This window comes from Grampus griseus, assembly GCF_964374135.1.
Source record: "Grampus griseus genome assembly, chromosome: 10".
Lineage (NCBI taxonomy): Eukaryota > Metazoa > Chordata > Mammalia > Artiodactyla > Delphinidae > Grampus > Grampus griseus.
In genome coordinates this window covers 66850411-66866685 of record NC_139004.1, presented here as the reverse complement: position 1 = coordinate 66866685, position 16275 = coordinate 66850411, and the positions used below count along the sequence as shown (strand labels likewise).

Sequence of the window (16275 nt, the reverse complement as noted above, 5' to 3'; positions counted from 1 at the left end):
GGTGGGGAAAAGATATGTTTTCCCTCCTTGCTGTAAGGATTATGGGTTAGCAAGCAGAGATAGAAATCTGTGCTCCATGCTGCTCATAAAAATCAAAGTTGAAATCTAAAACATTTTCTCATAGGAATAATGATAATGTTTAGATTTTCTTTTTTTTATTTTTTTATTTATTTATTTATTTTATCTTTGGCTGTGTTGGGTCTTCGTTGCTGCGTGTGGGCTTTTCTCTAGTTGCAGCGAGTGGGGGCTATTCTTCATTGCAGTGCACAGGCTTCTCATTGCAGTGGCTTCTCTTGTTGTGGAACACAGGCTCTAGGCGTGCAGGCTTCAGTAGTTGTGGTACACGGGCTCAGCAGTTGTGGCTCACGAGCTCTAGAGCGCAGGCTCAGTAGTTGTGGCGCACGGGCTTAGTTGCTCTGTGGCATGTGGGATCTTCCCAGACCAGGGCTCGAACCCGTGTCCCCTGCATTGGCAGGCGGATTCTTAACCACTGCACCACCAGAGAAGTCCAATGTTTCGATTTTCAAGCTAACAATTAAACAATGCAGCTAACATACCAGTTTTAACTGACTATTTTTCTCATTGTAAGTACAATATTTAGGCTCTTTATAGACTGAACTGGCTTTTATGAAAAGGCCTAGGAGTGTAACCCTGAAATGCTTATGGAAAAAACATATTCTGAGTGTGAACAATCTACACAAGAACTTTTAGACCATAGCTGAGGAAGGGATAGTAGAAGAAAGCTGTGAGAGAAGATGATAGAGACTTTCTTTGTTTGGCAGAAAGGGCAAATAAATTACACTAAATCACAGCTGCTCATGTCTTCAGAATAACTGTCTCTCTCATTTAACAAGCATTTAAGTCCTACCCTGTGCCCAATGCTGTACCCCTCCACAGGAAAAAATTTTCGTAAAGCTAAACTCACAGTCCAAGGAATGCAAAATTTTCCTTCCATCTTCCTGAGTAAATCACACACCAAATCCTAGTGCTTTGAGATTCACATATGCCTATCTTGATTACCCTGCATTGCCTCCATTTCAGAACCAACACACCTGAGGAAATGCCTAGTGTTGTTATTACTCTAAGTACTGTACTAAGGGGAAAAGAAGAAATTAACATTTATTAAGCATTTGGTATCCTCTCATTTGATTTTCACAACCCTGTAGGTAAATATTATCCCCAATTTACACATTAAGAAAATGATGTTAAATAACTTGCCCACAACACCACCAGTAAAGAGAAGCCAGGACTCAGAAATCTGCCAATTCCACTACTCAGAGGTTCCGACCCAGCAGGAAAGAAATTATCACTTAGGTGCCACTGGACAGTTGACCACTTTCACATCAGTTATTTGTTATTCTAGTTAAGCAGGTCTGAGAGCAAGTTACAGAAAAGATAAACCATCAACTCTTCACATCACAAAATGTATTTAGTATTTAGGGAATGCTCTAAGAGAAAGGCTAAAATGTTCCCAGAGGTGAATCCCAGCTCTTCACATCATTTCCCAATCCCATTTCAACAGAGACTCTAGCACTAGGGCTCTTTTTATCACTTCCATCCTAGCCTATATCATTATGCCCTTAGAGCGTAGCTAATTAAAAACTTCAGAAAGTTACCTTTCAAAACAAGATTTTCTACCAGCACAGATCTCTCTGCAGGTCCTTAAATTTAAATACATTCAGTTTCCACATAATTTGCCTGATGGTATTCCTAAACGTTTGTTACCACTGACAGTTTAAAAGTTATTTTGTAGTGAACTGTGAACTAAACCTTGATTGAGCTGCAGTAAACATGGGAAACAAAAGTCTATGTTTAGACAGATTTCCCCATCTAAAATTTTCCATTAAAACTTAGGCAGAAAAAAAAACTGTACACTCATTTTTCTATCTGTTTTTAACTGAATGACAGGTGACTTACAATAATGCAGTGTGGCTGAACTCCTCTCTCATGTAATCGCCACAAAACACTAACACTATAAAAGTAAAACTAATATTCAATCCCTTAAATTATTGAATATGCCTTTTAAAGAAGTTGAGTATTATAAAAATTATTTAGCTTCTGGAGTTTAACACTTGTAACAGATAAAAAGAGGATTCTAAGAGGAATAATGGTCTCATCTAAAAACAGGTTCGTTTGTTTCTTAACAAAACCGTGACTGTAATATACACTAAACATTGGGACATGTGCAAAAACACTTCCTATTTTAAGTAATAATTATTTATAATATTGAAGGCAAGACAAACTAAAACGGATCAAACATTTCCAGTCAAATGTCTGCAAAATTCTGAACTGGGAAAATGATGTCAACGTATTTTATCCCTTTTTTTTTTCTAAGGCTCCACTCCAAAAATAGAGTCATCGGGCTCATCAACTCAGGTGCAGAAACTCACTAAAATTGAGGTTTGAGAAAGGAGAAAACAGGTTCCCAGAATCTGGCTTCTTGGGTGAAACTGCCCTATGCCCCACACCAAAAACCTCGGGGAACCGCTGGGGCCCTGCCCACCCCTCCCTCCGGCCGCACCTGACGAGGCCGTGCTGCCAGCGCCCCCTGCCGCCCTCCCCGCGCCCAGGGACCCGCTCCCACCCCCGCGCCTCGCGCCCGCGCCGCCCCCACCCCGCGCACACCCCGCGTCGAGGCCGCGCAGCCTGCGGGCAGCGCCGGGAGGCGCGCGGGCGCGAATTGAGGCGGGGCCGGCACGAGGCCGAGAGCAAGGGCGCGTCCCCCGAACGCCCGCCGCGGCCAGGCCGGAGCCTCACCTACCTACGCCGTATTTCTCTTCCTCCGTGGGGGTCCACATGGCCGGGCCGGGCGCGACCCCGCGGGCGCGGCGGCGGCCGGGCGACAACGCGGCGGGGACGGCCGCGGGCCCGGCTGTGGCGCACCGCTAGGCGAGGCGGGGGCGGTCAGGCGGCGCAGGGCAGTGGGCGGCGCATCCCTCACAGGCCGTCCGGGATGCGACCGCCGCCACGCCCGGACCGCCAGGTTCCGCGGGCGCCCCAGCAAACCCGATCAGCGCGGGCGAGGGTTTGCCACCTGTCAGTCCCTGGCGTTCTCACGCCACCGCTCGTTCCTCACAGCTCCGCTGCTCGGCTCCCGGCGCCGCCGCGATTCGGCTCGCCTCAGCGGGCTCGCAGGACGCCCGCGCATGCGCCACTTCCCGGCGCGGGGGCTCGCACTGCCCGGGCTCGCGCCGCCCGAGCCCGCGCGCGAGCCCACGTGTCGCCGCCGCCGCGCGGCAGCGGAGGGAAATCAGCGAGAGGCGATTGAATGGCCCCGCCGGGGTCAGGACTGGCTCTTAGGCCCAAGGCCCCGGGCGGCAGCAAGTGCTGGAGGAGGCGGGGCTGGGCAGGTGGGAGGCCCTCGGACCCCCTGGGCTTCGGCGTCCAGTGCCTCCTGCCAGGCACGCCGAGATCCCCGCGAGATCCGCCGGTCGGAGAGGGGAGAGCAGGGAAAGGAGGGAAGGATACCGTTTTAAGACCCATCCAGGTGTCATCCACGGCGCTGTCACGACCCCATCCCTGGAAAGGCCCCAGGAGCCACCCTCCGCAGCGCCCGGGCCCGCAGGGTGGGGTCGCCGCAGGAGAACCAAGTGGGGCATACTCGTGCCCCTCGCTCTTAGGTCTCTGGGACTCTTCCTAGGCCGAAGCCGCTAGCGCCTCCTTGCTTCTTGTTTCGCTGAGTTGGCCTGCGTAGTAAATGTTTGGGGCCAGAACAATCACTGCAGGCTTCCTAGTAAGGAAGAAGTTGCTCATTGGGTTGGGGGAAGGGGGAGTAGGGAGCGGGAGAGAGATGTACCTGCCCTGGGCACCGCCTCTGCTGCTCCTAGGTCTCTGCCTTACAGGCCATCCGAGTTTCCGGTTCGGTCCCGAAACTTTTCTCCTTCCTCTCCTCCTTAAGAATCCATTCACTCTTAGGCCTGCAAATATCACCTTGTGATCCTAGGTCAACCGCTCAAAGACCAGGAAAGTCCTGGCAACTGCAGGACTTCTTTCCACCTACATCTGGAGTGCATGGTGTTCCTAGCCCTAATCCCAGCATATCCGTACAATTCTGTCACCAGCACTACCAAATCAAAATCCTGGTGTCATCCCTCACTATCAGTCTTGGACACCCCAACTCTATAAAGCCCAGCTCAAGGTCTCACCTCCAGAAAACCTTCCCTGATCCTGCAGCTGGCAGACTGGATCCTTCTTTTGCCTGGGATTCAAGCTGCGTGCCTTTGTGCCTTACTTTTCCTATAAGACTGTCAGCTCCAAAAGGCAAAATCCAGGCTAAAGTCACCTTTCTGGTCCATCAGGACTCAGCCCAGCACCTGACACACACTGTTGAATAGGAAGCAAGACTGATACAAGAATATCTTGGTAATCAACAGATATTGTTGATTCTTCATTCACAATACTCTTTATGATTGGTAACTCCTCCCAGGCCTAATTGTGTTCACCTGGATTATTGCCACAGACTCCTGACCTATAGACTCCTCCTCCCACCAGTGAAGGCTGCCCAATCCTGACCCTGGAAAATGTTCCGTAAATGACTGTTTCTCAATAGCTAGATATATATATTTTTTGATCCAAGGACATAATAAAAGACATATCCTTATTTATGTAGCTGACTATTCCAGGAAGATAGACCCCTGACCAATGGCCACCGTGGAATGTTTACCGCGGAATGAAGCCACATTCCCACAAAGTTTTATCCAAGGAGCTATCCAGCAAGAGACGCCAAGTTAAACAGACCTTCTAAACAACCTTTTTTTTTAAAGGAAATTGATTTTTTTAACATCTTTATTGGAGTATAACTGCTTTACAATGGTGTGTGAGTTTCTGCTTTGTAACAAAGTGAATCAGTTGTACATATACATATGTTCCCATACCTCTTCCCTCTTGCGTCTCCCTCCCTTCCACCCCCCCCATCCCACCCCTCTAGGTGGTCACAAAGCACCGAGCTGATCTCCCTGTGCTATGTGGCTGCTTCCCACTACCTATCTATTTTACGTTTGGTAGTGTATAATGTCCATGCCACTCTCTCACTTTGTCACAGCTTACACTTCCCCCTCCCCATATCCTCAAGTCCATTCGCTAGGAGGTCTGTGTCTTTATTCCCGTTTTGCCCCTAGGTTCTTCATGATCATTTTTTTCCCCTTAGATTCTATATATATATGTGTGTGTGTGTTAGCATAGGGTGTTTGTTTTTCTCTTTCTGACTTCACTCTGTATGACAGACTCTAGGTCCATCCACCTCACTACACATAACTCAATTTCGTTTCTTTTTATGGCTGAGTAATATTCCATTGTATATATGTGCCACATCTTCTTTATCCATTCATCTGTTGATGGACACTTACATTGTTTCCATGTCCTGACTATTGTAAATAGAGCTGCAATGAACATTGTGGTACATGACTCTTTTTGAATTATGGTTTTCTCAGGGTATATGCCCAGTAGTGGGATTGCTGGGTCGTATGGTAGTTCTATTTGTAGTTTTTAAGGAACCTCCATACTGTTATCCGTAGTAGCTGCATCAATTTACATTCCCACCAACAGTGCAAGAGGGTTCCCTTTTCTCCACACCCTCTCCAGCATTTATTGTCTGTAGATTTTTTGATAATGGCCATTCTGACTGGTGTGAGATGATATCTCAATGTAGTTTTTATTTGTATTTCTCTAATAATTAGTGATGTTGAGCAGCTTTTCATGTGCTTTTTGGCCATCTGTATGTCTTCTTTGGAGAAATGTCTATTTAGGTCTTCTGCCCATTTTTGGATTGGGTTGTTGTTTTTTTTTTGATATTGAGCTGCATGAGATGCTTGTATATTTTGGAGATTAATCCTTTGTCAGTTGCTTCGTTTGCAAATATTTTCTCCCATTCTGAGGGTTGTCTTTTGGTCTTGTTTATGGTTTCCATTGCTGTGCAAAAGCTTTGAAGTTTCATTAGGTCCCATTTGTTTATTTTTGGTTTTATTTCCATTTCTCTAGGAGGTGGGTCAAAAAAGATCTGGCTGTGATTTATGTCATAGAGTGTTCTGCCTATGTTTTCCTCTAAGGGTTTGATAGTGTCTGGCCTTACATTTAGGTCTTTAATCCATTTTATTTTTGTGTATGGTGTTAGGGAGTGTTCTAATTTCATACTTTTACATGTACCTGTCCAGATTTCCCAGCACCACTTATTGAAGAGGCTGTCTTTTCTCCACTGTATATTCTTGCCTCCTTTATCAAAGATAAGGTGACCATATGTGCGTGGGTTTACCTCTGGGCTTTCTATCCTGTTCCATTGATCTATATTTCTGTTTTTGTGCCAGTACCATACTGTCTTGATTACTGTAGCTTTGTGGTATAGTCTGAAGTCAGGAAGTCTGATTCCTCTAGCTCCGTTTTCCTTTCTCAAGATTGCTTTGGCTATTTGGGGTCTTTTGTGTTTACATACAAATTGTGAAATTTTTTGTTCTAGTTCTGTGCAAAATGCCAGTGGTAGTTTGATAGGGATTGCATTGAATCTGTAGATTGCTTTGGGTAGTAGAATCATTTTAACAATGTTGATTCTTCGAATCCAAGAACATGGTATATCTCTCCATCTGTTTGTATCATCTTTAATTTCTTTCATCAGTGTCTTATAATTTTCTCCATACAGGTCTTTTGTCTCCTTAGGTAGATTTATTCCTAGATATTTTATTCTTTTTGTTGAAATGGTAAATGGGAGTGTTTTCTTAATTTCACTTTCAGATTTTTCATCATTAGTGTATAAGAATGCTAGAGATTTCTATGCATTAATTTTGTATCCTGCTACTTTACCAAATTCATTGATTAGCTCTAGTAGTTTTCTGGTGGCACCTTTAGGAGTCTCTATGTATAGTATCATGTCATCTGCAAACAGTGACAGTTTTACTTCTTCTTTTCTGATTTGGATTACTTTTATTTCTTTTTCTTCTCTGATTGCTGTGGCTAAAAATTCCAAAACTATGTTGAATAATAGTGGTGAGAGTGGGCAACCTTGTCTTTTTCCTGATCTTAGTGGAAATGGTTTCAGGTTTTCACCATTGAGGACGATGTTGGCTGTGGGTTTGTCATATATGGCCATATTATGTTGAGGAAAGTTCCCTCTATGCCTACTTTCTGGGGGGGTTTTATCATAAATGGGTGTTGAATTTTGTTGAAAGCTTTCTCTGCCTCTATTGAGATGATCATATAGTTTTCTCCTTCAATTTGTTAGTATGGTGTATTACATTGATTGATTTGCATATATTTAAGAATCCTTGCATTCCTGGGATAAACCCCACTTGATCATGGTGTATGATCCTTTTAATGTGCTGTTGGATTCTGTTTGCTAGTATTTTGTTGAGGATTTTTGCATCTATGTTCACCAGTGGTATTGGCCTGTAGTTTTCTTTCTCTGTGACACCTTTGTCTGTTTTTGGTATCAGGGTGATGGTGGCCTCATAGAATGAGTTTGGGAGTTTTCCTCCCTCTGCTATATTTTGGAAGAGTTTGAGAAGGATAGGTGTTAGCTCTTCTCTAAATGTTTGATAGAATTCGCCTGTGAAGCCATCTGGTCCTGGGCGTTTGTTTGTTGATTTTTTTTTTTTTTTTTTTTTTTTTGCGGTACAAGGGCCTCTCACTGTTGTGGCCTCTCCCGTTGCGGAGCACAGGCTCCGGATGCGCAGGCCCAGCGGCCATGGCTCACGGGCCCAGCTGCTCCACGGCACGTGGGATCCTCCCGGACCGGGGGACAAACCCGTGTCCCCTGCATCGGCAGGCGGACTCTCAACCACTGCGCCATCAGGGAAGCCCTATTGGAAGATTTTTAATCACAGTTTCAATTTCAGTGCTTGTGATTGGTCTCTTCATATTTTCTATTTCTTCCTGGTTCAGTCTCAGAAGGTTGTGCATTTCTAAGAATTTGTCCATTTCTTCCAGGTTGTCCATTTTATTGACATAGAGTTGCTTGTTGTAATCTCTCATGATCCTTTGTATTTCTGCAGTGTCAGTGGTTACTTCTCCTTTTTCATTTCGAATTCTATTAATTGTAGTCTTCTCCCTTTTTTTCTTGATGAGTCTGGCTAATGGTTTATCAATTCTGTTTACCTTCTCAAAGAACCAGCTTTTAGTTTTATTGATCTTTGCTATTGTTTCCTTCATTTCTTTTTCATTTATTTCTGGTATTATCTTTATGATTTCTTTACTTCTGCTAACCTTGGGGTTTTTTTTGTTCTTCTTTCTCTAATTGCTTTAGGTGTAAGGTTAGGTTGTTTATTTGAGATTTTTCTTGTTTCCTGAGGTAGGATTGTATTGCTATAAACTTCCCTCTTAGAACTGCTTTTGCTGCATCCCATAGGTTTTGGGTCATCGTGTTTTCATTGTCATTCGTTTCTAGGTACTTTTTGATTTCCTCTTTGATTTCTTCAGTGATCTCTTGGTTATTAAGTAGTGTATTGTTTAGCCTCCATGTGTTTGTATTTTTTACAGATTTTTTTCCTGTAATTGATATCTAGTCTCATAGCATTGTGGTCGGAAAAGATACAATTTCAATTTTCTTAAATTTACCAAGGCTTGATTTGTGACCCAAGATATGATCTATCCTGGAGAATGTTCCATGAGCACTTGAAAAGAATGTGTATTCTGTTGTTTTTGGGTGGAATGTCCTATAAATATCAATTAAGTCCATCTCTTTTAATGTATCATTTAAAGCTTGTGTTTCCTTATTTATTTTCATTTTGTATGATCTGTCCATTGGTGAAAGTGGGGTGTTAAAGTCCCCTACTATGATTGTTTTACTCTTGATTTCCCCTTTTATGGCTGTTAGCATTTGCCTTATGTATTGAGGTGCTCCTATGTTGGGTACATAAATATTTACAATTGTTGTATCTTCTTCTTGGATCGATCCGTTGATCATTATGTAGTGTCCTTCTTTGTCTCTTGTAATAGTATTTATTTTAAAGTCTGTTTTGTCTGATATGAGAATTACTACTCCAGATTTCTTTGATTTCCATTTGCATGGAATATCTTTTTCCATCCCTCACTTTCAGTCTGTATGTGTCCCTAGGTCTGAAGTAGGTCTCTTGTAGACAGCATATATATGGGTCTTGTTTTTGTATCCATTCAGCCAGTCTATGTCTTTTGGTGGGAGCATTTAATCCATTTACATTTAAGGTAATTATTGATATGTATGTTCCTATTACCATTTTCTTAATTGTTTTGGGCTTGTTATTGTAGGTCTTTTCCTTCTGTGTTTCCTGTCTAGAGAAGTTCCTTTAGCATTTGTTGTAAAGCTGGTTTGGTGGTGCTGAATTCTCTTAGCTTTTGCTTGTCTGTAAAGGTTTTAATTTCTCCATCAAATCTGAATGAGATCCTTGCTGTGCAGAGTAATCTTGATTGTAGGTTTTTCTCCTTCATCACTTTAAATATGTCCTGCCAGTCCCTTCTGGCTTGCAGAGTTTCTGCTGAAAGATCAGCTGTTAACATTATGGGGATTCCCTTGTGTGTTACTTGTTGTTTTTCCCTTGATGCTTTTAATATTTTTTCTTTGTATTTAATTTTTGATAGTTTGATTAAGATGTGTCTTGGTGTGTTCTCCTTGGATTTATCCTGTATGGGACTCTCTGTGCTTCCTGGACTTGATTAACTATTTCCTTTCCCATATTAGGGAAGTTTTCAACTATAATCTCTTCAAATATTTTCTCAGTCCCTTTCTTTTTCTCTTCTTCTTCTGGGATCCCTATAATTCGAATGTTGGTGCATTTAATGCTGTCCCAGAGGTCTCTGAGACTGTCCTCAATTCTTTTCATTCTTTTTTCTTTATTCTGCTCTGCAGTAGTTATTTCCACTATTTTATCTTCCAGGTCACTTATCCGTTCTTCTGTGAACAAGCTTTTAAAAGCTCTTATTTTGTCTTCTAGTTCCACTCCATTGACTGATATATGTGATGACAATCTCAGAGCCTAAGAACTAGTTTTCCCAAAGTTTACTCTCTTATTCCTTGTGTGAATCCATCTTAGATGATGGCTTCCCCATACAAAGACTATCCCAATCCATGACTGCACACTTCAGCTTAGGGGTGGGCGGGCTTTAATCCCAACTGGCAAAGGGAGAAGAAAGGGTGCCAAGGTGAGAAGGAGAGAGCATGATAAGTCCCAGACTCCTGCAGTCTTGCTGTTTGCACTAAATTTAGAAAGTTGTCTTGAGTTGAAGCAAAAGGGCAAAGCACACATTGCTGGCCTTCAGAAGGACTATGCACCTGCTCTCCTATACCCACAGCATCTGCTCTGAGCCCTTCCTCAGGCTCTCAGTCCACTCGATGAAGAAGGCTCTCAATCTACCCTCACCCCACACAAACACACCCCTCCCAGCATGTGAACTGACTTCCAGCTTGCCCCTGAAAATCAGGACCCTCAGTGCCCTGCCCTCCCTTCCTTTCCACCCACTCTTCCATGTGTTCTCACCACCACCCCTGTGGCACTCAGTATCCCCAGGAACCCCCTGCACCATTGTTGCTCCCTGTCCCCCATTTTTACCCTGTTCTGCTCCACAGGATCTTTCTGTGGTCCCAGGTACACCTGCCCCGTTGGTACTCTCATCCCCTATTCCCTCTCTCTCCCTCCTTTCTCTATCTGACTCCAAAGGAGAATTATCCACTCCAGACCCCTTTATTTCTTTTTTCTTTCTTTTTTTTTTTTTCCTTTTATTTGGGCTGCATTAGGTCTCAGTTGCAGCACACGGGATCTTTGTTGAGGCATGTGGGATCTTTTGTGTGGCACGCGGGCTTCTCTAGTTGCAGCGCACTGGCTTCTCTCTAGGTGTGGCATGTGGGCTCTAGAGCATGCAGGCTCAGTAGTTGCGGCACATGGGCTTAGTTGCCCCAGGCATGTGGGATCTTAGTTCCCTGACCAGGGATTGAACCCACGTCCCCTGCATTAGAAGGTGAATTCTTAACCACTGGACCACCAGGGAAGTCCCCAGACCCCTTCATTTCAGCACAATTTATTTGGCTCTCAGTCCCCTAAGGTCTGGTTTCTGACCCTGTCACTTCCAGGAAACTGCTCTCCCAGAGTCCCCAGGGCCATCCTAGCTCCAGACACAAGCATATGCTATTCCCTGACTCTTGCTAGGCCTTTGCATACAGTATCCCTCAGCCCTTGTACTCTCCTCTCTTGAAACTCATCGATCCTCCTCACCATCCAAGGGCTGCTTTCCCCAGAAAAGCTTCCCCAACTGCCTCTGGCTGAAGGGGATTTTGCTTTCCCATGAGGGCTTTTCCTATAGCACTTACTCACCCCATCCTCCTCCAAGAGATCAAATATGTCCACCTTGCACATCGACAAACATTTGTTTCCTTCTTCAGTAGTAAAGATCGCTCTTCACTTATTTTTACCCCACACGGAGACTAACATAGTGCCTGCCACCTAACAGGAATTCAGCATATACTATTGGGTGAATGATCTGCCTGTATGCTTTCTGAGACCATAATGAAATAGGATGGAAAAGAGAACTGAGAATTTACTTCAGGAAGTCACAAATCTCCAAATTCAGAAACTTGAGTTAATCAGGGTAAATTTCTTTGATATAGGCACATTGGCTTTAATTAAAAGTTCACTGAGACATGTTGCTGAGTAGCTATATAAAAGATAAACATAGTGGAGTAATTTACCTAAGAAATAGAGAAGTCTGCAAACAGTTTGACTTAACATGTCACTATTGCTTTTAGGTTGAACTTATTACCACAGATAATAAATTGCCTTGTAATAAACGAGTGAAGGAATCAAGTTTTCAGCAGGATATTGTTTAAGACTGGTGGCTATCAAAATTAGCCCGTAACCAAACAGATTTTGTAGTAACATACAAGACGTGGACAGCATCATCTTTTTCTCCTAAATGGAACTTAAGTTAATCAACCATTTTTTAACATAAGCAAACTCCATAATGATGACTCCCCCATCACCTTTGGCAATTGAGACTGGCCCTCTACAAAGCTCAATGAGCTACGCTTCATATCTTCTCTCCTCGTTTTCTCCTGCCTGGAGAATCAGACAGCAGCATTTAAGGAGTCAGCCAGTCTGATGACTCAGCTCATAAAACAATGTGTGGCCACAAAGATGATGTTTATCCAGGATGGGGGCTCTCATGACTGAGGTCAGCAAGCAGTAGGCAAGTGGTACGTGATGCTCATTCTCCCAAGAGCTTTTGGCCATGGTGCCAGAAGAGCACTCACTTCCCTCTCACATCAGTTGATCTCATCTGGTGCTCTGTCCAAGCAGAATGATGGAAAAACTTCAGAGAAATGCAGTGGGTATTGAGGCAAGTCCAAGTGACATGCAGGTGATAGTAGTGACATTCTGCTTTCTCTTCATCAAGAGGTGCTGCATCTAGAGCTTATGCCCTTCTGTAGCACAGGGACAGGTGGATAGGAGGCTCAGAACACATGTTATCCAGCTCTTTCCTGCTGGGTTCATCTAGGAATGGGTCTGCTCTGGTTAATAAAGCATCTACAGAGCTGGTTTCCTTCATGGCAGAAAGACACCCAAGCTAGCCTCACTTCATGCCACCTCTTATGTTCCCCCAAACCAACACTTTTTAGGAAACCTTCTCTCAGGAGGTAACACTGGAATAAAGGGCTAACAGAATAGGTTAACACAGAGATGGCCGACAAAGTTAGGGTCCTTTCAGGTGAAGAAACCTAAGTGACTAAGATATTATTAGTATTTTCCTTTAAATTGTGTTACATCTGAATATCTTTGCAGTGGGGAGGGGATAGGGAAGAGTGTGAAAAAGAGACAGATTAGGCAATGCAATGTTTCATTATTTTCCCTAAAAGACAAACTTTAACCATCTGTTCCTATTTTACCAACCCATTCAAAATATTATTAAAATGCAGATTTCTTGCAGTTAGCCAGGGTCTTTCAAATGAGAAGTGACCAAAGCTTCCCTGATTTCAACCTCTGGAGACTGACATGGCACTTCTGGATGGGCTGTAGCTATCGAGCCCCACCATAGGAAGCACCTCCGGATATGTCACAGGCTCCTCAGCACCTTCTTCCCGCCCACTCAAGACTGTGAGCTACCTGAAAACAGGCTTTTTTTTTTTTGACTTCCTCAGTGCCTTACACACAGGATCTGACACACAGTAGGTAAATATTGCTTGAATGAATGCATTAGTGAATAAGTGTTTTTTCCAGAAATATAAATCTTTGTTCCAATATGGTTTTTGTTTGTTTGTTGTTTGTTTCTGGCAAGGAAAGTAAAAGGAGATAGAATCAAAAACAAGATACCCCCAGGAGGAGGAGCAAGTTGATAGAAGCTTGGCATCACTTAGTTCACCTTTCCCTTTGTGGGGAAATAACTGTGCTCTTGAATTTCTGCACTAAGTCACCAAGGAGGACTTGAAATTTAAAACCTTGGGGAGTAATTAGCAACAAAACGTTCTAATGTCAAGAAGTGAATGTTATGGGACCGTACCTGTAATATTAATTGGACTTCTGTGTAGCCAAAGGGTGAAATTATTGCTCCAATACAAATAGACCCAAAAGAGAAAAACAGCCCACAATAGCACAGATATTGCAAATCAGGACAGAGGTAATTTCTCTACATTTAAAAAGCAACCAACTGCAATGCCTTTACCATTTTGCTTGAGTTAAGCGCAAAACAAAGCCTGTTTGTTTGGTGTAGCACCACCTACCCCATCTCTGAACTGCTGTGGGGCTGGGGCTAGAAAGGGAACTCAGACTTTGTTCCCATCAGCTCCTCATACGTTTCACCTTGAAGTATGGGAAATTTTAATCATTCATCCACCAAATATTTATTGAGCACCTATTATGGAACAGGTCCAGAGCAGAAGATGTTCAGTCTTTCCCGTCACAGAGTTTAACCGTCTAGTTGGGGGAAAAAACACTGAACCAATTATCGCACAAGCGAATCTCTAATTAGAGACATAAGTACTAGGACAGAAGAGTACACTTACAAAGGGAGCATCCACCAAGGAAACTGACCTGGCTTGATAAGTCAGGGAAGACTTCCCGGAGGAAATGATGTTTAAACTGGAACCTGACAATTCAGACGAATCAGCCAAGTAAAGTAGGAGAGAATGTGCTCTAGGCAGAGGGAGCAGCATTTGGGGAGATAGGTCAGGTGAGGAAGGAGTTCGATGTCTCTGAAGAATGGAAAGGCCAGTGTGACCAGGATGTGATGAGTGAGCAAGCAAGTAAGTGGAGAGTGGGGAGAGATGTGGCTAGAGTGAGAGGCAGGGCCAGGCCTTGGGACCCTGCTGGGTCCCATGACATTGGGGTACCAACCATTGCCAGGCCTTGGGTCAGAAGCAGAGATGAAAGATGTAAGATCCCTCAAGGAGATCCTGGGCTTATTGGGGGGAAAACCCAGGCAAAGGCCCACCACCTTGAGTGCTGGGCTCAGAGGCACCACTGTGTATTCCCAATCCTCTGAGTACCCGACAGAGGATGTGCAGAACCACTCCCCACCCAGGACCACTCCAGGCTTCCCTCTCCTCTTTGAGCCAATCCTTCCTTAATTCTCAAGGTGGCACACCTAAGCAGAGGCTCAGCTCTCATCTCCCAGGCTCAAAGGGGAAGAGTAACTTACCTCCTACAGAGCCCCTCCCCAGAGTCTAGGAGGGGCCCCACAGCTTCAACTGCAACCTCAACAGTTTGCTTGTCCCCCACAGCCCTGCCCATGCTGAGGGTCTAGGGAAAGAATATCACCAAACATTCCAAGAAGAACTGGCCCTGAATCTGATCAGGGACCACTTCTAGTCTCTTTCTTGAGGAACATTTAGAAGAGGACGCAAAAACAAAAACAAAAACCCTCTAAAGAACTCTCTCCTGAGAGCACACCTTGAATGAGTACTCAGAACGTGCAAGATCCTGACCCAGGAAGCAGCAGCACCAATACTCACCGTGTTGCCACTGAAGATGAACAACTCTAAGAGATGGAGACTATTTTGTTCTCCAATTAGCACTGAAGGTGATGGATAAGAATTTATCATATGCAGTCATGAATTATGGAACGACCATGGAATTGACTCGGACCCGGAAACCTGCCAGGTGGCCCCTGACAAAACCACAACCCACACTAAGCCTGGCCCAACCCCAGCCCTTACCTGTCACTCGAGGCTGCTGCCAGCCCTTGAGCTTTTTCAAGTTGTAAGTGACCAAGCAACAGCAAATAGAGTTTAAAGGCCCTGGGTTCACATCCGGCTCCAGACACTTCCCAGCTAGGTGACCCCAGTTTCCTCCTCTGTCAAGTGGGAATAATAACAGTTTCTATATCAGGGACGCTTATGAGGATAATCCGTGGGAAACTTTCAACACAGAGCCTACCAGAGGGTAATTGTTCACTCAACACTGGAACCTTGCTCCTACCCCATCAGCTCAGATTGCTTCCCGGAAACGCTGGGTCTCCTTGCATTTGCGGAACCTACTTCTTCTCCAAGCCAGCCTGTAAGAGCTGATTCCATCCAGCTGGGCTGGCCTCCTGCATCCGCCTCTCACCAGCCAGCACTTGGCTCAGCCCCAGCCCCTTCTCTCTATTTAACACCAAAAAGTATTGATTTCCCTGAGCTATTTCCATAATGCAACACACTTGAGAACCGCATATCCCGTCAGTTCTCCATGACCATCATACCCCCTGCTCATAGCCAGTTTCCCTAGAGCCTAAGCTGCCAAGGCTGAGGTATGTTTGATTTTGCACTGGTTTAAAGGTCAAACATGAATCCCTCCCCATTATTGTACTGTGTCTTGTCACACAGACTCTCTCTGTTTCATGCATTAGTCACAGTTTTGCTATCAAATTAAATATTCCTCAGTGGTTATTTTTAGAGAAGTTTTTTTCTAACTCTACATGGTGCAGTGATGTGTGTGCACCCACATTTCTGGAATCCAAGCATCACCAGGTGGGCTCCAAATTGTGTGAGGGCTCAAATTCTTCTAGAAAGCAGTAGCCAATGGAGCCATGGTTTGTAACCTGACTATGTCCATGGAATCCCCTGCCCAGGTGAAAATAATTAAACCCCCAGACCTTGGACAATCCGATCACTCATCAATCAGTCCAGTAAACATCCAAAGGAGACTCTTAGCACAATTGTGAGTTAAGCAAATCATGTCTGAGCCATCCCAACTACTTGTTTGGCTCTCTACTCATTCCACCAAGAGTAATTGCACTTCCATGCCCTGCACCTCCATGGAAGCCTGCCCTCAGGAAAGGGCCTGTTACTCTCTTGACCGAGGCCTGAGTGAATGACAGTGGTTACATCCCTGCCGACTCCCATAGGGTCTTCAT

General features: G+C 44.4%; 1 protein-coding gene across 1 annotated transcript in view; it reads right to left on the bottom strand.

Moving 5' to 3' along the window:
• The window catches only part of DOCK3 (dedicator of cytokinesis 3), a gene marked incomplete at both ends in the record, with an annotated part of 411675 nt that extends 408877 nt beyond the window's left edge, over nucleotides 1–2798 (bottom strand). The window contains one exon of the mRNA XM_082663217.1: nucleotides 2762–2798. Coding sequence (XP_082519343.1) covers nucleotides 2762–2798 — 37 coding nt within the window. The remainder of the gene's footprint in view (nucleotides 1–2761) is intronic.
• Nucleotides 2799–16275: the final 13477 nt, after the last annotated feature.